The sequence below is a fragment of the Oryzias latipes genome, chromosome 5 (assembly GCF_053564925.1).
Source record: "Oryzias latipes strain Hd-rR chromosome 5, Olatipes_Hd-rR_3.1".
Lineage (NCBI taxonomy): Eukaryota > Metazoa > Chordata > Actinopteri > Beloniformes > Adrianichthyidae > Oryzias > Oryzias latipes.
The window spans coordinates 11,135,088-11,155,733 of NC_136241.1; the positions used below are offsets into that span (position 1 = coordinate 11,135,088).

Below are 20,646 nucleotides of genomic sequence, written 5' to 3' on the forward strand. Positions count from 1 at the left end.
TTGAGTGGGACTTTAAGCATAATGCTAATATACCAATAATGATTCACACAGACCTAAAGTGAGTCTGAGTGTGTGCAAGTCAAATATTCTTCAGCTTTTCTTAGAAAACCACACTCTTTAAACCTTTTTCTTTGTGTTGGCAGAATCATCCAGACGTTTAGATGGGCTGCAGGTTGTTGATGCTGGAAATCATTTTATGAAACTGTAACACTTTTCAAAAACAATATTCTCCTGAAGTCTGAGTGTTTCCAAAAGGACCCCAATGTTAACAGTTCCATGAGTCTGGGTTGAATTGCAAGTAAGACAGCGAGCATAAACCTGCTTGTCTTGAGGAAGGAGCATAGAATTTCATCAGACTGTTGCTTAGCTGGATTTAAAATGGGTTTACATTTTTTATTTTTTTGTCATACCATCAGAGTGCGGGCTACATTGCAGCCCAATGTCCCAGCACCTAGAAGGAGACACTTGGTGCTGACCACTTTGTCCAGGTCCAGGGAAGGAACCAGCCTCCACCTCATCAGCTTCAGGTTCAGGTCCACTGATGACTCTGCAAGCCTGGAAACAGCAAATTCAAAAAGACAAACAGAGGATGGACAACTACTTCCTTTACAGCTGAGGTTTCCAATCCCAGTACAGACCGATACCAGTACGTACAACAGTTGGTACCAGGCCGTAGAGAAAAAGAAAAACAACTTTACTTTTTTCCATTTTATTATACAATCTGCTTCTGAAGGAAGTTTTATTTTGGGAAACTTATTCTTGACATATGTCAAGTTGCTCAGTCACATGTCGTAAATCCATCCGCTGCTACTTTCTTAAAGCAGCTGGACTGAAAAAGCTAAATTGAAAACCCCAGACTAGCAAACAGATTCAAATAGTTCATTTTCACAGAAAAGACTCACTGATGAAAAAAGAAGTAAACAAATAGAGTTGAAAGCAACTGCAGATATTTTACATGAAGGTAAACTTTACCCACTAAAGTTAAGCGAAACTGTATGCCTGATTCTGCCTCATTCAAGCTGGTCTGTGAAAATATTGTTGGACTTTGAACCGGTCCGTGGACTGAAAAATGTTTGAGACCACGGGGATAGACAACTCCCTTCTATAGAGAGTACATTAACCCTACTTCTAAATGTGTTTTACCTTTTGGGGTCCATGCACTCGCTCAGGTTGACCATCCTGGGTCCCATGGCTCCCTTTGCATTTTTTTCCCAACCAACACTTTTAGGACAACCTTAAAAAAAATAGTTGTGAGGTTGGTTAGTCATGTTTTTACAACTACAAATAATCTGAAACACATTAGTAGGTTGAAAGCAGTTAGGAATGTATCATATTTTTAAGGTTTACCAACCCCAAAGGCAAAAAAAAAAAAGATTTTTCTGCACCAAATGGTTTTAATGTTGCAGCAGACGCTGCTGCAACACTTAACTGGTCTCGATAATCTGGCGTTGGCAGCCACACACACACACAAACTGCAAAGAAGGCTGAACAAAAGGACATTTTTGATGGAGAAAATTACATAGAAATAAGTAAGTCCTCTTTGCTGGCATGTTAAAGTATCCACTTTTAGAGTTATGGCCATCACATCTGTCCACTTATGAATATAGAGCTTTGCTTTATGTGTTTTTTAATGTGACATTAGATGGGATTGATTAATCAATTTAAATATTGCCAAATCCATGAATGTAAACAGACTAGCTGTATAAATTTCTCTGCATGAATATATAACTTCTGTGAGTTAATTAAAAGCCATACTGCTGTGACGGGGAAGACTGAGGCAAACAAAGCCTGCCGATCTTTGTTCATCAAAAGCTTTCACAGATCACAGAGCGATCCGATTCTTTATTAAAATTCAAATAACTTCCTTTATTTTGCAGAATATAGGATAACAGGGGAGCAGAGCGGCTCAAAAAAAAGGAATGAAGTCCTTTTCAAGAAAAAGGCATAAGCAAAACTACTAATGCTTGAACAAGTGCAAAAACATCTACTATTGAGCCGTGCAACTGGTTGCAAAAACACGTAAAAATGGATCACCGGAATTGCTGGAGAGTCCAGGTAACTTGATCTGGAACACGACGCTGTGCTGAATGGAGCGGCTTCCCTGCAGGGTTCTGTCTCGGAAACACAGCACCTCTACCACGTCCAGCTTTGAACCCCTGATGAGGCACCCAAACACATTCAGGGTGAGAAGACGAAGCATTTTTCAGATCGAAAAATACACAAAAGGAAACCACTCAAACATAACAGTAAACTTTTTTGTCAACGTGAAAGATATACCAAATAAGAGAGAGACACCTTTCCTTTCAGATAGCTCAGATCACACATTGATTCTACTTTCTGCATCCAGCTGTGTGGAAAAACAAGTGATATGCACTAGACTGGTGAGGCTTAGAGAATGCCTGCTTCTAAATGCAAATATCAATTAAAATTAATACCTGTGACTGTGTGAGAAATAATAACCCATGCAGAAAAAGAACTCAGGAAAAAGCTGATTTTATGTTTCACCAAACATGGTGTGTAAAAAGGAAAACTGTTACAGTTGATAATAAGCTGTAATACGAAAGGATTTTCACACTTTGGTAGCTAGATGTGGTCTAGCCGTCAAAGTGCTGATGATGTCAGTTCCTCATTTTTAGGCCTACTACTTCATGTGTGACTCATTGGCTTTACTCCTCTGCAGCTTCCATAACTCTGTACATCTTCCGTCTTGAAAAACACTCCTCCGTTCCTCAGACATCCTCTCACTCTTCAAGATCTTGTAAAAAAAAAAAACAGTCAGAACCGTTGCTGCTCCCTCTCCAAAACTCTGCCATAATACCACAGGAGCAACTATATTTCAACTCTTCATCTTCAATATCTTCCTCACTTCATATATACCAATATTTGCTATTTTCTTCTCCTCTACACCCACCTCTTCTGTGTTCCCTAACATTTTCCAAACCACCAGATCTACAAAGTTCTCTCTCCGTCTTTCTATTACACTTGGGGAACAACATCCCCCTAACCTGCTGCACATCCTTCCGTCTGTTTCTTTGCTTTGTTACCACAAACACCTTGACCTTCTGCAGCATCTCACTGTCCCACTTTTTCGAAGCGTTTTTTTTCTTAACACACTCCTGAACTTCTTTATTCCGCTATCAAGTCTCCTTACCCTATCTGCTCTTCTCACTCCAGATGACACACCTAGTACCGTCCTCCCCGTCTCCCTGAACACTTTAGCTCTTGTCCAGTCATCTGGAAGAACCTCCTGATCTCCGAAAGCCTTTTTCAAGTCACCCCTAAAAGCCACACTCTTCCTTTTGCAGCTTCCTGCATTCCTGTCCTAAACACCTAACTTCCCCGTCACCTTCTCGTCACCTCCTTTTTTTTTCTCACCCGCCTGTCTGTTAAAGTGTGCGCCCCCAACACCACTCTCTCCCCTCTAAGGATACCCTGGAGCATCTCCTTCCACAATTCTCCACTGGCTCACATTCTAACTGACCACCTTTAACTTCCACCTTCAGACTCGTCACCCTCTCTGACACTCTCTTCACCCATAGAATATTTTTAGCAAACTCCTCCTTCAGAATCACTCCTCCTCTGCTCCTCTTTCCATCCCCGCCATGTTAAACGGGTTGAATCATCCGATCAATTAGCCTTCCTCCTTCTCCATCTGGTCTCTTTAACACACAGTAGATCCACCTTTCTTCTTTCCATCATGTTCGACAACTCTCTAGTTTTCCTTGTCAAAGTCCAACTCTCTTTATCTTTCCTCTTCTCTCTATAAACATGTCTTCCTCCTCTCCATTTTCCATCAACAGTAGACCACCCTCTTGAAGACCGCAACCACAGCCGCCAAACGTTCATACAATTCTTTAATTAAGCAAAAAACTCTGCCAATGGGGTAAGAAAATGGTCTTCAAAGAATTCTCATAATAAGAAAAACATTGTAGTCACTAAGACCTGATTTATCAAACCAAGTTTTTTTTTTCTTACTGAAAACTTCTTGCAAGACAGAAAATAAGAGATTTTTTCTCCTAGATGTGGGACCGGGACAACAGCACTGGACTTTATTTCCTTGCTGCGTCCCTATGTTTATGGTTCAGAAAAACCATTTTCAATGTTGACATTTAACATAAACATTTGAAACAAAGATGAAAACAAGAAGTTTTACAACTTTTTAAGTTGTTTACTGTTTTTAGGTAAACAGGATATTCAAAAAAATGCATATTACACTTCGTAACCCTTGTGCTATCCTAGGCACTTTAACGTTGGGAGTTGGGTCATCTAGACCAGTGTTTTTCAACCTTTTTTGAGCCACAGCACACTTTAACCTTGACAAAAATCCCGCGGCACACCAGCATCCCAAAAAAAAAAAAAAAGCAGAAACTCATAGTCTGTTTTGATCTACAGCCCCCCCCCCCCCCCCCCCCCCGGGCAATCTGACGTGCATTTTTGTGATAATTGTGGCAGAAAAAGCAGGAAGTTGCAGATGTTTTTTCTAAAAGACGTAATAAAAGTTAAGTTACATACAAACTGTATGTTCGTTGTGGTTTCAATCCGTGTAACAAGGACGACTCATTGTACGCTGAGGCGCTGTCCCTTTAAGCCAATGCATCATGATAGATGTAGTGTGAATACTGCGAAAAACGGCACAAAGACTCGAGTCTCTGAGCTTCATTGTTTTGTTCACTTGTTCCACGGTCTGATACCGGATTCTGTGGAAAGCTACACCGCTAAAGACGAGCTTTAGCTGGTATTATTGTTGGAACTGAGTGACTTATGAGCTAAATTGGAACAAGGAAGTGAAGACTTTTAACACTTCTGATTGGTCAGACTGATGACATGTGATTAAGCCTTCAAGAATGATTGGTGGAGTCGTGGAGACAGTAAAAGCTGCGGGACTTTTCAGAAAACAGTTATAGCTGCAGGTAAATCGCGGTGCCGTCATTCTTATCAAAATGTCTTTAATAGAATCAATTAAACACAAAGAAAAAAGTATTTTATGATCGTTTATATTCCTAACTACTCAGTGTTTTATCAGGACCTGTTTGGATGAACAAAAAGCTGATTTCCTGGAGATGGTTAATGTTTTTAGATCAGTTAATGAGGGCAATTTTCCACGGCAAACTTGACCATCTCCCATGGCACACTAGTGTGCCGCGGCACACTGGTTGAAAAACACTGATCTAGACCCACTAGACAGTGCGCTGAACCTTTTTTCTTCAATGATTTGTGATCTTCACTGGTGTCCATGGATTACATGAAATCTTTCCACCTTTATCCACCTTTGTCATGGTAGGGAGAACACGTCAATGTAAGGGTGGGGTCGTCTAAGATAGCACAAGGGTTAATGTTGTGTTAAACGTTACCCTTTCTCCTTCATCAAATGCCAAAATTAGATGTGGAGCGGAAACGCTGGCGAGAACTTTGCGGCTCTCTGAGTAATTAAGAGGGAGCAGCCGTATGTTGTCAACCCACTGATTAAGTGTTTCCCTGGAGGTTTGCAGACCTCTATTAAAGAGCAGGTTTTTGTCACTTCCCTGAGAAGCAGCAATCAGGTGTTGGTTGACACAGCAGTTAGGTAAGCATGTTAAAGCTTGTGATTAGGATTTCTCAGATATGAAACTGATGAATATATAGAATCACTTAAAGGGTAAAAGCAGAGCAGCATCTGTTCAGGAACTTCACTTGAAGCTGGTAATTAACTTTTTTATTAGATGTGCCTTTTTGACAGCAAGAAAAAACATACTGATCCTTTCTCTTGTGTGGCTTAAATTGATTTACAAAATGTCATATAGACTAAAGGAGAGCAGCTCTGACCCTTCAGTTCAGAATAGGAAGTTTTTAACAGCTTTTGAATAATCGCTGTGACCCACAGTTAAATAAGGGAAAACGGCCGACAAAGTGTGCATTGTCAGAAATTAAACCACTGAACCCTGAACCGCGAAGTGCGTTAATTTCTGATAATGCATACTTTGAAGGCCATTATCCCACTTATACCATGGTCGCTTCAAAATAAATAAATATACAATCCGTTTTTAGTACTTTGCTCTATTAATTTTTTTTTTGGATTAGATTGCTTTTTTTCACAAAAAGTGGACTGTTTGTTCTGAGGTGCTCGCCGCTTAGCCCAACTACCCTGGCTGCAGGGTGCAGACCGAGGCGCGGCTCAATGTGGGCGGGGTTACACACGTTTAACCTCGCCCACTGTATGTGATTCTTCTTTTTACCACAATTGCGTTTATAAGTTTCCACTTGACGGATTCAGGAGTGTATGCTGAGGTATTTATATTAAGGCTCACCATGTAAAAAAATTTTTTCATCCAGTAAAAGTTTAGTTGTTTGATTTTAGGATATATTCACTTCTGCTTTAAGAGGTTTTTTTTTAGTTTTTTTTTAGAAAAAACAGCCTTTTTTATTGATGGCTACAGGAAGAAGAAAGGCAGACTGAAAAAAATGGCTCTTATCTCATAAAAATATATCTTATATTTTTCATTAGACTACAGAATGCATTTTGCTTCTTTTTTTCCGCCTCTGTATTCACTGCTTCTGCTCAGTGGACGAACACAACACCCTCCTCTTCCTCAGCGTGTTCACAGACGCAGCAAGTGAATGAGCAGGATGTCGTTCATGTTATAAATAAACCCTGGAGACCTACGACTTGTTTAAAAAGTATAAATGTCGCTCAGAAGTTCATCAGAGTTCTGGCGGACAGTCGTCGGAAACTCCAAACAAGCTAAACGCATGATTGTGGATACGACCGGTGCGACGACCGATTTAAAGCAAACGACGACAACGGCTTCTTCCTAGAAACCATTTTTTTTTAACTGTCCTTCACTCTTTTTGACTTCATTATTGGTCGATATGTTGTTGAGCTGAGCTGAGCAGAGGAGAGGGGGTGGAAGGTAGCGAAAGGTTGTTACTTTCTCGTGAATTGAATAGAGCACCAGGTGCAACAAGAAGACTAAGACAACTTCAACACAAAAATGTACAGAAATGAGTGACTCTGGAAAAAAACAAAATCCAGAACCACTTCACTTTAGTTGATAATAGGAAAAGAAAGAAGAAGAGTCTGCAGGAAAACAATTCCATGATCTAGAAATAGCTCCACAACCGACCAGCGCCTGAAAACTGAGATAATCTTCTCCTTAACAGAGCAGATCATTAATGACTGCAGAAACCAGATCAGCGTCTCAAAGCTGAGACACTTAGTATTTTAGAATGCCAACTATTACTGCGATGAAAAATCACATACAGTGGGCGCACCTTAACCTGTTTAAGTCTGCCCATGTTCAGGCATGCCTCAGTCTGCAGACCGCAGCCAGGCACTGACCTGGACCGCAGCGGCAAAGGAAAGCACTATCTATGCTGATCGCCACGATGGTTTGAATAAAGCATCATTAGTTCAGAGAGAAAGTGCACCTCTTACCGTTTGTTTTAGTCCAGATGATGAAGCTAAAGTTTGTTTTAAAGAAGCCAGCGCATTTAAGCTATGTGACCGGAACTTCTTTTTTAGGCGTGGGGTTTTCACTGTGGGTTATAACTTTTAAATGCACACCCAGCAACCAATCAGAATTGAGTATTCACCCGGACCATGGTATAAACATAATTTAACAAGTCTGAATGAACAACAGAGAAGGAGAATCAATGATCTGCATAAACAAAAAAAAGAGACTGTTTTATTACTGTTTCATGGCAGTGATAAGATGTTTCAGGTCAACCACACATTTGCTGTGTCTACATCATTTACTCAGTGATAAGCAGACTTCACAGCATTACCATCTGCTGTTACCAATGAGGTCCAACACAACAAAAAGGTGACCCAAAAGGCAACATTCATATTATCTTTCATTTGAAACAATAATTGAGCAAAATCTAGCTCTTTAAATGATTTATATGCTTTTGGAGTTTTTATTTATAAGAACAAAACTAAAAGCTGCCAATTTTCTGAACAATTTGCAGTTTTGTTTTTTTTATAAGACAGTCCACTCTTGAGTACTACACCCTTGAGCTTTATGTAAATATTTAAACTGTCCCTTCCAACAGATTAAACATTAGGTTTTAAATGGGCAATTCTGCATGAGAACATGTATTTATTAATAAAACCCTGAATATTTCGGATTTTTTTCTGCAAAAACAAAGACTATTTTTCAAATTACTGGCCAATCAACTTGAATATTATTACAAATTTTATTAGAAATTAGGGAAAAATACAGTGGTAACAGCAAATGAAAGTTTAATATACAACTTTGAGGAGTGTTAACGTTGGTTGTGTGGGCTTACAGCGTGAACAGGCTTGCTGCAAAAGCCCAGTTGAAAAAGTCTGTTTCTAAATCCGCAGGTACAAAGATCTGAGAGCTAAAGCAATAGAATAAAAGAGAGTGAGGAGAGATTTCTTCTCCTTGAGGAAAATCAATAAGATGTTACTACAAGAAGATGACAACCAATTCCACTGCAGTATGGACTTTAGCTTTTTAGCACCTAAAACCATTCCTGTGCTATCTAATGTCAGGTAAAAATGCATTTGTCTAATTTAAAATATAAAAATGATATTTATTTTTCAGCACATTCCACTGTGTAAAACTCAACATTTGAAATATATTTTATTTTATTTTGTACTCACGCAGCCTGTCTGAGCTCTCACACCTGAAGGAATTAACAAGTTTGTGTGTCACCTGTATAAAATTGTCTGTTATAAAAGAAAATCAACATATAAGTGAGAAGATTGTTGAAAAAAGAAAAAGGCTTGTAAATAGACCCTTGAATGTTTCTCTGAATCCAAGAATGACATAATAAAAATATGGTTATGTATCATGTCGGAAATTACTTTTGAGATGCAGCATTAAAAATAAATTGTTAAAGGCAATCTACGTCTTATAGAGAAAACAGGAAGTACCGGTACATTTTCTAAGAGGCTGAGTCATATGTGATGTATTTTCCAGAACACAGAAACATAGAAATACAAGTGTCGTTTACCATTGGTTAGCCAAGAGAGCCAACAGATTCCTCAGAGGCCAGCCAGGATGTTGAGACAGAGTACACGGATCATAGAAGCCCACAGTAACCTACAAAACCAAACAAAGTTTGTTTACCGTACCAGAGGGATGTGTGCTCATACTTATTTAAAAAAGACTTTATTAGATTAGATAATCATTTAATAGTTTGTTATAAGTTCTGCTGCAAGAGAGGTGGTAAAATAATTTCACCTTACAAGGAAGAAAAAAAAAATGTGGACCAACTGTGCTAAAAGCTAAATTCATATGCAGTTGTCATGTGCACAAGGTTGGCACTTCTCTGCTTATAATTTGAAGTTTGGGACACAAAAAAACGAATATATTACTACTACTCGTTACATTGTTTTTGAATTATAAATATGAATTATATAAATTATATAAAGACTCACTTTCTTTTATTAAGCTGGAAAAAAATCAGACATTCTTTTAATGACTCTGAATCAAAATTCTTTGAAATCTGGTTACCTTTCTTAGACCATGTCATGTCCTTGACTTTAGAAAATGTCCCAGTAAATTCTTGAACATGTTAGTAGGTATGAGGTGTTCAATCTCAATCTCTTTGCTTGACATAGATTGGTAGCATGGTATATTGTTTGTATAATTATTTTATTTTGCTTTATTTATTGATCTTTTTGATCTAAGTTTTTTTTCTGTCGAATATTTTGTTCTCTTTGTTATTGTGTTTTTGAATTCTCTCTTTGAAAGTTCTTCCCCCCACCCCCCCTATTTAAAAATTAAGGAAAACTATCTTTTTTTTTAATGTGAAATCATTTTTGATCTTTTACAGACAGAAGCTTGTATGACTTCCTTTCAAAATAAAAGACTTGGGATTTTCCCAGTGCAGCTAATTTACTACTTATTATTATTAATGTTATTCCTTTCTAGTCACTACTGCTTTTAACCTGAACATAAACATAAATTCATTCGTTTCTGATCCAGTATATAAAGAGGAAGTGCTTAATATGTGCTTAAATCTCATAAAATTTACTGAGAAATCCAAAAAAAAAAATAAGACTTTTTACCTAACTTTTGCTTTGAATTTGAAATCTATTCATTCTGGAGAAAGCGTAGAGTGAAAAAGGCCTCTTGATGTCAGCAGGACGTAAAAAACCTTGACCTATTTTTTTTTACCTCTAGGTGCACCTCAGCCATCCATTTATAACCGTAACTGATCTAAATTAAAAACAATGCTAATTTAGAAACCTTTACTTTTAAAATTGCTATTATTTAATTTTTCTTCAAACACAGAGCCACTATAGAGGTGTAAAAATGCAGTATGTGGCTCTGGAGCCTGAGCTTGCAGACCTCCTGCACTTTACCAATAAAACAAATAAAAGTTGCTACCTTCTTCGTCATAGTGAAAAAGCTCTCCCAGTCTTCAAGTGGAGCCATCTGAACAGTGTGATCAGTGTACTTTATCAGGAAATATGGAACCGCAGTATTGCCTTTAGTGACACACAGGTCATCATAGGCCTCCTGCAGTGCTATAACCTGAAACACATATGATTTATTTGTAAGATCGCATAATAAAAGCTTTAAAGATGTTCATAATCAAGTGACTGAAAACAAAGTTTTGATCACGATCAAAGATCTATATAGATTTGGCAAATTGAATACATTCTGTGCAGAAAACAGTACTGTTTAAAAAAAGGGAAAAAAAAGCACCTTTTTTAATTAATATGCTGTAGACTGATCTTAATTACACTTTATAGATAATTGAGGTAGCAAGTCATAATCTTCAAAGAACGTTATCATTTTTGCTTAGTTTAATGTATACAGAAACAAATTTTCCTAAAAAAATATTATTCTGGAGAGGTAAAAACAAATAGTTTAACGTTCAGTGGTTGAAAAAGAAATTTTCTATTTAAGAGAAACAATAAAAAATGTCTGTCATGTCTATTCTTTAAAAAAAATGTTTGAACTTGCAGCAAAACATTGTTAACTAAACCTGTTTTGGTGAGAACACGGCCTCCAGGAGGGAAGGTTGCTGGATTATCTTTATTCCCTCGGGGAAACAAAGAGCAGGGAAGCAGAACCAGTAGTAAAAATGATATTTTTTCAGGTCCTGAAAACAGATTAAGCACACAGTTAAAAAGCAGCAAAAAAATAAGATGAAGTAATTTTACCTGTAAACTCATAAAAATATGGAAATTAGACATTTGAGTAATAAAGTATTCGCACCGCAAAGGTCAGTAAAATAAATCTGCTGAGGAGAGATTGTTCCTTTAATGCAGCTCCAGAACATATAGCGTTCCACATCTACAAAGACAAAGAAAGAAATTATTTTAACACCTGTAGGAATATTTGCTCACTGTGTCCGAGCTTTGAGGGTTTTTAAGGCAGTCCTTATGTGCGTGTATATGAGTACATATATTTGTAATGTTTCTTAAACCCTTTTACCTCTTTTGCCTCTTTCTCCAGCAGAGCTCTCTTATCGATGTTTTTAAAGGCATCAAGTGTGTTGGTGTTGTACAGAGTCCCAACAGCTGGACAGCAGCGAGCTGGTGTTACAGCATCACTGCAAACAGAAAATGTTTTATGTCAGAACACAGGAAGAGAATTTAGACAACTATATCTGTTCCAACAAGCCGGCCATGTGACAGATAAATACTTCCTTAAACACAATTGATGAATTATTAGGGTAAAAATGAATGACGACTTTCTTTCAGGTTTCACATTTCTTCACGGAACTCAACCTTTTTTTAAAGATGGTTTTTAATGATCTTTACTGTAGATTTGGGTTATTCAGCTCTTCCGGTTCTGTGCAAGTGAACCAGGCACGTGCAAGTGAGCACTTTGAAAAGTCTATATAAATGTGTAAACACGTGTTTACGACTTCTGCGTTCAAAACGCTTATGTTCACTCGTAGCTACGCAAGTTTCTAAGACCATTTTTGAGCTCCAAGTACAAAACGTGTGGCCATTGAACGCACGTTGAAAGGTAAATCAGATCGAACTTTGACCAATCAGGGACTCAGATTTGGTAGTGCCGTATGGATGGCGCCCCTTTTAATTTACAGAAGTGCCAATTGATTGAAAATTGATCATGAAGGAGAAACTAATAGTTACCGTTTGTGCCCGGACAGATATGACACAAAGTTTTTCCTATATTGGAAAAGAGCTTTAAAAAGAGAGACGCACTGTGTTTAGCTCCTTCAGGCTCTATCTCTATTAGAACCTTTTCACTCATTCTTGATTAATGCACTTCAACAGTAGTGCCTCAGGGTTCTGTGTTGGATCCCATATTGCTTTCTCTCTACTTGTGGTTTAAAAAGCATGGTGCTGCTGGTTTGCTGGCAATATTTAAATTTACATTCCTCTAAAAGCTGGTAGTGACTGCTTCAAAACTGACAGGATTTCAAAATTTGGATCAGACTAAGACTGAAATCAGTGAGTTTGAGAAAACTAAGTAGTTAAAAGGTATTGACAATGCTATTGATTCTCTAAGCTCGTTGAATAAATCCTCTGAAAAAAATCCTGTGGGAGTAATCACAGAAGGTTCTTTTAAAGCAGAGAAGCTTTACTTATAAAAGCACATTTTACTATCAGAGACTTCTTGGTAAAATAAACCTTGCCTACCAGAAAAAAAGACTCTGAGAAAGTGATCCGTTTACTCATTATGTCTGGATTGGACAATTAAAAATCACTTTTATTTTGGTGATCTTCCATTCGCTGCATGCAGCTTGCACAAAATACAGCTTTGTGCGTGCGATAAATAAAATCTAAACACATCTCTCCTGTACTTGCCATTTTGCAGTGAATGCAGTTCTTTTCAAATACAATTTAAGCTTTTAGGATTCAATTTTAAGGCTCTTAATGGTTTCTCCTTCAGCTTGAAAAGTGCAAACCTTACCAGCTTGCTCCGGCTTTTACTTTCCTTTTTTAAATGTATTCAATTATTTTACGTTATAGTTTAAATTGCCACTTTATATTTTCATTCTGATCTGCTTTTTTATATTACTTTTAAAAGCAAAAACAACATTTACTTTAAAGACAGCCTCTCTGTCTCTTATGTGACCTAACTACACAGCAATTGGTCATCTGCCCTCCAAACAAATGACTACCAAGACATTCTACAGAAGATGACCACACTGGAGATGAAAGTTAATTGCATAGCAGTTGAAAGTAACTTTTCGTTCGTAATTTTCTAAATTCGTGGGGTCAGTGCTGAAAAAAATTTTCCTAGCTGTATGGAGCCAGAGGAAAGGTTAGGGTTAGGTTTAACCAAAAAAATGGTTCCTGAGCGCGGCTGTGTCTACAGCTCACCGCGTCCCCAAGGGATGGGTAAACTGCGGAGAACACATTTCCACATCACCAGGGTGCGTGAAAGCTAATGGGACTTTAACTTTAAATAAGTGCGACCAACAACAGCATTTAGCATTAGACGCACTTAAAATACCCACTCTATTACCAAAAGTATTGGCTCACCTGGATGTACTTACATATGAACTTAAGTACCATCCCATTCCTAACCGATAGAGTTCAATATGATGTCGGTCCAACTTTTAAAGCTTCAACTCTTCTGGGACAGCTGTCCATAAGGTTTAGGAGTGTGTTCATAGCAAGTTTTGACCATTCTTCTAAAAGCGCATTGGTGAGGTCACACACTGATGTTGGTAGAGAAGGCCTGGCTCTCAGTCTCCACTCTCATTTGTTCTATCTGGTTCAGGTTAGGACTCTGTGGCCAGTCAAGTTCATCCACACCAGACTCTGTCCTCCATGTCTTCATGGACCTTGCTTCGTGCACTGGTGCTCAGTTTAGGGCTTTGTAGGAATTGACTGTGCAGAAAGACGGGGAACTCTTTGCAATATGCACTTCAGCATCAGCTGATCCCTCTCTGTCAGTTTATGTGGCCTACCACTTGGTGGCTGAGTTGATGTTCAACTCAATTCAATTCAATTTTATTTATTTAGCCTAATATTACAACAATAGTCATCTCAATGGGCTTCAAACCAGTAGCTTTGTGATAAACATGAATCATAAAGGACATAAAAACATGTAATTCAAAAGGTAATGGCTAAACTAAACTGAAAAGACTAAACTTAACTGTCATCCCTGCCCTTACTGTTGTTCCCAAATTCTTCCATTTTGTTATGATAGAGCTGACAGTTGACTGTGGAATATTTAGGAGTGAGGAAATTTCACGACTGTATTTGTTGCAGAGGTTTCATCCTATGACAGTTCCACACTGGAATTCACTGAGCTCATGAGAGCGGCCCATTCTTTCACAAATGTTTGTAAAAACAGTCTGCATGCCTGAGTGCTTGATTTTTACACCTGTGGCCAGGCCAAGTGATTAGGACACCTGATTCTGATCTTTTGGATGGGTGAGCCAATAGTTTGGGTAATATTGTGTACGTGTGAGCAATGCAGCAATGTGCATCTTGGCTGCACGTATTACATGTGGACATCATGAATTTCCTTCCCTTTTTGTGCTTGGTTGCACATAAATGCCTGCAAATAACATCAGCCAAAAATACAACAACATGCCATTCATCCAGATCAGCAGAGATGAGCAAGCTTAAAAACAGCTAAAAGGCACAGATAACAAAACAGCATCTGTGAATTCCAATAAATCGAGTGATAATCCTCCCCAGAACTGTTTTGGTCCAAAGCCAAAAGGTAAATCATGTTTTCTGAAAACGGGAGGATGTGTTGTAAGCTGAAGACTGTGATGAGACAGACTGGCTTCTAGATTCAGAACCACTTTTACCTCTGTTATTGGGGGGGGACAAAGGACAGGAAAAATGATGATGGTGATAATGATGATATTCTATTTCGGACATATAGATGTATACAAAATAAAAAACAGTTTAAAAAAAATACAACAAATAACTGGGAGACTGAGAGAGAAGTAAAAGCTCCATAAGTTCTCACCCTCATACCTTACATCAAATGAAGATACAAATAATAACATGCCTAGCAACAAACCTCCATAACAACAGAATCTGAAGCTACAGAAGAGATTTGCTCTGCTGTTGAAGGAACCTGGATAGTATCTGATGACCTTCCATCCCAAGAAGGCAGTGTCAAGACATAAAAAACTCAATAGGCTACTGAAAACACATATCTGGGCCTGGAACTCTGCTGCAGGTGACTCTTTGCTAAAAGATGTACATATGTTGTGTGGAAAAATAAAAATAATAAAAATTAAAACTATAACTAAACCAAGATTACTGATCATATCAGTCCTGTCCCCAGATCTCTGCGCTGGCTTCCAGTTGCTGAGAATTGAATGTAAAACTTGTGTTCTAGTCTCTCTATAGACTCCAAAGTGCATCTCTGATCAGGGAAGAATTTCAGGGTCAGGCCTTCAGCTGGTGCCCAAAGTGAGAACTAAACACAGTGAAGCAGTGTTTCAGCTTTATGCAGCTAAAATCTGGAACAGGCTTCCTGATGATATTAAACAGGTTTCTACTTTGACAAAATTTAAGTTCAGACAGGAAATATTCTATGTTGTATGAAAAATCTATATATTTTAAAAGCATTACTCTCTTCTGATCTTGTTTTACAATCATTTTTAACTAAAATATATAATTGTACTGTTGTAAAAGTATTTGTACTGCTTTTCATGTGTTTTTTCAGGATTTAACTGTTCTAATTTGAATTTTTGTCTCTTTGGCTTCATTTGTCATTGTCTCCAAAGCACTTTGAATTACTTGGAATAGGAATTGCACGATATCAATAAACGTGTCTTTCCTGCTTATGAGAGCCTCTCAGATTTAATTTGACCCTGCATTTGTCAGAGTCCTTCATACACAGCAAACTGGGAAGACTAAATTATAGGGAGCTGCATTTGTATGGACATCCTCCTCTCTTTGTCTCGACAGTCCACACTTGTGACGGGTTATAGGTGAGCTTTTTGTCTAACTGACAGTGATGGTCTTCCTGCATGTGGAAGCTATATTACACACAGACACACACTTGTTTTAGTCCCATTCCCTTTTGTGCTACTTAAATGCCAGCTTCCTCAAGGTTTTCCTGTCTCCCTCTTCAACCTGTCACTCAATCTATTCTTCTGCACTTTTATCATGTTAAACCTCTTCTTTAGTCATACTAATTTTTAAAGAACTTTTATTTTTTAGATTATACATGGATCTATTTGTTTGCAAGTGGATGCATCAGAAGGGAGCAGAGCAGGGAGCTTGTGGCTTGCTGTTGCAGCGTCTACGTCACACCTACAAGCCTTTTCCACAGCAATTGTTTTGCCTGCTCCTGATTTACAACAATTTGAATAAAGAAATGCTCAAAAATGCTATTTTAACCTTAATTTTTCTTTACATGTATATCGTCCGCCATGAGCCAGAAAAACAAGTTAAAAACACCAAAAACACTATTTTCGTTGGAGTGGGTCTTTAAAACATATATAGAAGCACTAATTAAATAGGTTTTAGTACCGATTGGCTCTTTAAGACATAACATTAACATTAGTTGTGTCCTCATCCACTTCCTTTTCTTGTTAAGTCAAAGCTAGACTCAAATTCGGTGTCAGTTCTTAGATTTATTCTTGTATGAATACAACAGAGGGGTAAACTCATTTTACATTTCAAAAATGTAAACTGCTGATGTATTTTTATGCTGTAAAGACGTTCGTCCAAAGATGATTCCAAGCATTTTTTTTCAGAGACTAAAAGGAGAAAAAAATCTGTCCTTGGCCCCATGGGAGGAGAAGAGATGATGCATCCCTCACTTCGCATGAATCCTCTCAAAATGCCTGGCATGACTGCTGATAGGCTCAGCTGGGTCCATAGTAAAGAGGTGGAAGCGAGACAGAGAGAGCTAAAATAGGAGGAACTCCACCTGCTGCTGTGAGCTCCAGAGATGCAACACAGGAACTCCTTCCTCCATGATGAAACAGAGTTGATTTATCTGCTGTACTTTATGGAATGGATGGTAACTGATCTCACTATAATGACAAAAAGCTTCGTAACAGACTAAATTGAGAATACACAGGTGGATTTTGAGGAGCAGAAGGTCTTGCATATCAAATTAATTCTGTACAAACTATTCACTTAATGTGCAGTTTGAATTTATTTGCTTACCCAAAACAACAATCAACATTTAAAATGAAAATGTTCCACTATGATTATTGTCTTTCTGCACAGACCGATGCAGTTAGCTTTCTTGTTGTACAACAGTCATTGCAATAGTCAACTCCTGCAGGTCTAAAAAGAATAAATGAACCGTTTGATTGACTTTTTGACACATTGCTGAAACTGCCGAATGAGGTTCAAAGCAGCCTTTTAAAAAAGTTGAAAATGACCCGGGAAGCCGTCATCTTCACTTCAGGAACCGTGGCCACCAAATATATCTGAATGATTATGATTAAAGGCTCATTTAAAGCTCTTAAAAGTCTTTTCAAAGAAAAAGTAATAACAGAATTCACAGCAGCCTTTCATAATAAAGTACATCTGATGCACATCAGAATTGAATATACTGAAGGGAACAACAGCGAACCCTTAGGAAATCCACACCTCGAGATAGCTTGGAAATATACTTTAGATTTAGTATTTTTATATGATTGTAATAAAAAGAAAGGACATTTTAAATGCACGTTATTCTCAAAAGCTTACGCCTAACAAAACACAGGAGGGTGTGACGGCTGGGGGCCTTTATCAAGACTGAATTATTACTATAGGCTTTAAACTGTGTTTCATGTTTTGCTTGTAAACTGTAAAACAACTACTTGCAATCATGTTTGTGTTAACAGCATGCTGCACTTACACATCAAACGCGCTGAACTCCAGAGTCAAGCGAGTGGGTAAGCCAACAGGGTCACCTGTCAAATAAAAGTGGAACATTTTACATGAATAAAGATGAAATAATTCAAAGCCGCCATTGCACCTACAAGGGTTTATTATAGTGACACCACCTGATCAAGCCACTCACCGTTATAGTAATATCCTTTGATGCATTTAGGGCTTTCATCCAATTTGTAGTCATTAAGTTTCTTTTGAGTGAGCTGATGCCAGAAGCCGGCCTCCAAAGCGCTGCTGAAGGGTGCAAACTGCAGCTTGAGATCTGCAGCGGATGGTGGCGCTCCACTGATGTCTGACGTCATGGTAACTTCAATCACTCAGCAAAAAAAGAAACAAGCTCTGAAAACACAAAGTATAACAAAAAAGTGGAAAAGTTAAGTTTTTTTTCTTTGGATGATAATTTTCTATACATTGCTCGCCATTTACAGTGGGGCAAAAAAGTATTTAGTCAGCCACCAATTGTGCAAGTTCTCCCACTTAAAAAGATGAGAGACCTGTAATTTTCATCATAGGTTTACCTCAACTATAAGAGACACAATGACAACAAAAATCCAGAAAATTCCATTATCGGATTTTTAAATAATTGATTTGTAAATTATGGTGAAACATTAAATATTTGGTCAATAACAAAAGTTCAACTCAATACTTTGTTATATAACCTTTGTTGGAAATGACAACAGTCAAACATTTTCTATAAGTCTTTACAAGGTTTTCCCAAACACAAACTTCTATTCCTCCATGCAGATCTCCTCTAGAGCAGTGATGTTTTGGGGCTGTCACTGGGAAACATGAACCTTTAACTCCCTCCAAAGATTTTCTACGGACTTGAGATCTGGAGACTGGCTAGGTCACTCCAGGACCTTGAAATGCTTTGTACAAAGCCACTCCTTCAATGCTCGGGCAGTGTGTTTGGGATCCTTGTCATGCTGAAAGACCCAGCCAGGTTTCATCTTTAATGCCTTTTAGTGGTGGAAGGAGATTTTCTCCCAAAATCTGACCATACATGGCCCCATTCCTTCTTTCCTTTACATGGATCAGTCGTCCTGATTCCTTTGCTGAAAAAAAGCCCCAAAGCATGATGTTTCCACCCCCATGCTTTACAGTAGTTAAGGTGTTCTTTAGCTGCAACTCAGCATTCTTTCTCATCCAAACACGAGTAGAGTTCTTACCAAAAATTTATTTTTGGGTTTCATCTGACCATAGGACATTCTCCCAATCCTCTTCTGGATCATCCAAATGCTCTCTAGCAAACTTTAGACGGGCCTGCACATGTACTGGGTTTAGCAGGGGGACACGTCTGGCACTGCAGGATTTGAGTCTCTGGCAGCGTAGTGTGTTACTGATGGCAGCCTTTGTCACTTTGGTCCCAGCTCTCTGCAGGTCATCCACTAGGTCCCCCCATGTGGTTCTGGGATTTCTGCTCATTGTTCTTGTGATCATTTTGACCCAATGAGTGAGTTCTTGCAGGGAACCCCAGATTGAGGGAGATCATCAGTGGTCTTGTATGTCTTCCATTTCAGAATAATTGCTCCCACAGTTGATTTATTCACACCAAACTGCTTAACTATCGCAGATTCAGTTTTCCCAGGCTGGTGCAGGTCAACCATTTTGATTTTGGTGTCCTTAGACAGCTCTTTGGTCTTGGCAATAGAGGAGTTTGTAGTGTGACTGTTTGAGGTTGTGGACAGGTGTCTTTTATATAGATAACCAGTTCAAACAGGCGCCATTAAAACAGGTAACAAGTGGAGGACAGAGGATCCTCTTACAGAAGAAGTTACAGGTCTGTGAGAACCAGAAATCCTGCTTTTTTATAGGTGACCAAATACTTACTTATTTCCACCATAATCTACAAATAAATTATTTAAAAATCAGACAATGTGATCAGATTTTCTGGGGGGGGGGGTTTTCACTTTCATTTTGTCTCTCATAGTTGAGGTTAACCTATAATGAAAAATTACAGGGCTCTCTCATCTTTTTAAATAGAAGAAAATCCACAATTGGTGTCTGATAAAATTATTTTTTCCCCACTGTATCTATTCCTACCAACTCAGTGTAGAGCTACCAAACACTTAAATACTGTTTGAAAGCAACTTGGCTTTAATAGCTTTCAGTATAAAAACTTCAATGAAAATCATCAGCCCTTAAAAAGTGAATTATCTCATCTTATTGTATTAAAGCATTAAAGCGTATGCCTCACTGACAGTCTTGTTTAGATTAAGTACAGTAAATAATTACCCTTTGAGGAGACAGAGTGATCTTGGAAGTCTGGTACATTTCAATTTACCAGCAGATCAAGAGGAGAAACATCCCAGACCTCCAGTGTTTAGCCTTGGGCCATTCATCGTTTATTTCTCAAAACATAAACAATTACACCGGCTGTCCTGGATTACCCAACACTTAAAAAAACCATTATCAAATGCAAGTTTGTAAAAAAAGAAAAGCATTATGACAACATGGATTTCATGTTTCATCCCCCAAGATGATGAAAGACTAACAGAGATGATTAACATTTAAAAAATGAACAAATATATTGCAAATAAAAGTTCAACTTTATGAAGTCCTACTTGATTTATTGAGTTTGGGGGGGGGGGGGGGGGGGACTCAACTATTTCTATTTTTTTCCCCCAACTACAGTAAGGATGTGGACATTTTCACTGAAGTTACTTTAAAGAACTTAACACTTGCATAAGCAGAGAAACGTCTTGTAAATCAGCGTTTTGATAAGAATAGTTGTATTTTTGAATACAGATTAAAGAGATTCTTCTTTTTGTTTTGTTTTTTAACATTTCAGGTTGGTGGTGTACCTTGTGAAAAAAAGTGCAACTTGGCTGAAAAATGTCTGAAAAAACAGGAGAATATATATTACAGAGTCCCTTGCAAAAGTGTTCACC

The 20,646-nt window shown here is 38.1% G+C and overlaps 1 protein-coding gene across 1 annotated transcript in view; it reads right to left on the reverse strand.

Annotated features, from left to right (window-relative positions):
* The window catches only part of atg7 (ATG7 autophagy related 7 homolog (S. cerevisiae)), an 85,243-nt gene that overhangs the window by 62,280 nt on the left and 2,317 nt on the right, over positions 1–20,646 (reverse strand). The window contains exons 2-11 of the mRNA XM_004068648.5: positions 17,886–18,094; positions 17,721–17,775; positions 11,397–11,514; positions 11,178–11,255; positions 10,945–11,061; positions 10,341–10,487; positions 8,959–9,047; positions 2,035–2,156; positions 1,144–1,234; positions 411–555 (exon numbers count right to left, since the gene is read on the reverse strand). Of these exons, the coding sequence (XP_004068696.1) occupies positions 411–555; positions 1,144–1,234; positions 2,035–2,156; positions 8,959–9,047; positions 10,341–10,487; positions 10,945–11,061; positions 11,178–11,255; positions 11,397–11,514; positions 17,721–17,775; positions 17,886–18,057 (1,134 nt within the window). The 5' untranslated portion in view covers positions 18,058–18,094. The remainder of the gene's footprint in view (positions 1–410; positions 556–1,143; positions 1,235–2,034; positions 2,157–8,958; positions 9,048–10,340; positions 10,488–10,944; positions 11,062–11,177; positions 11,256–11,396; positions 11,515–17,720; positions 17,776–17,885; positions 18,095–20,646) is intronic.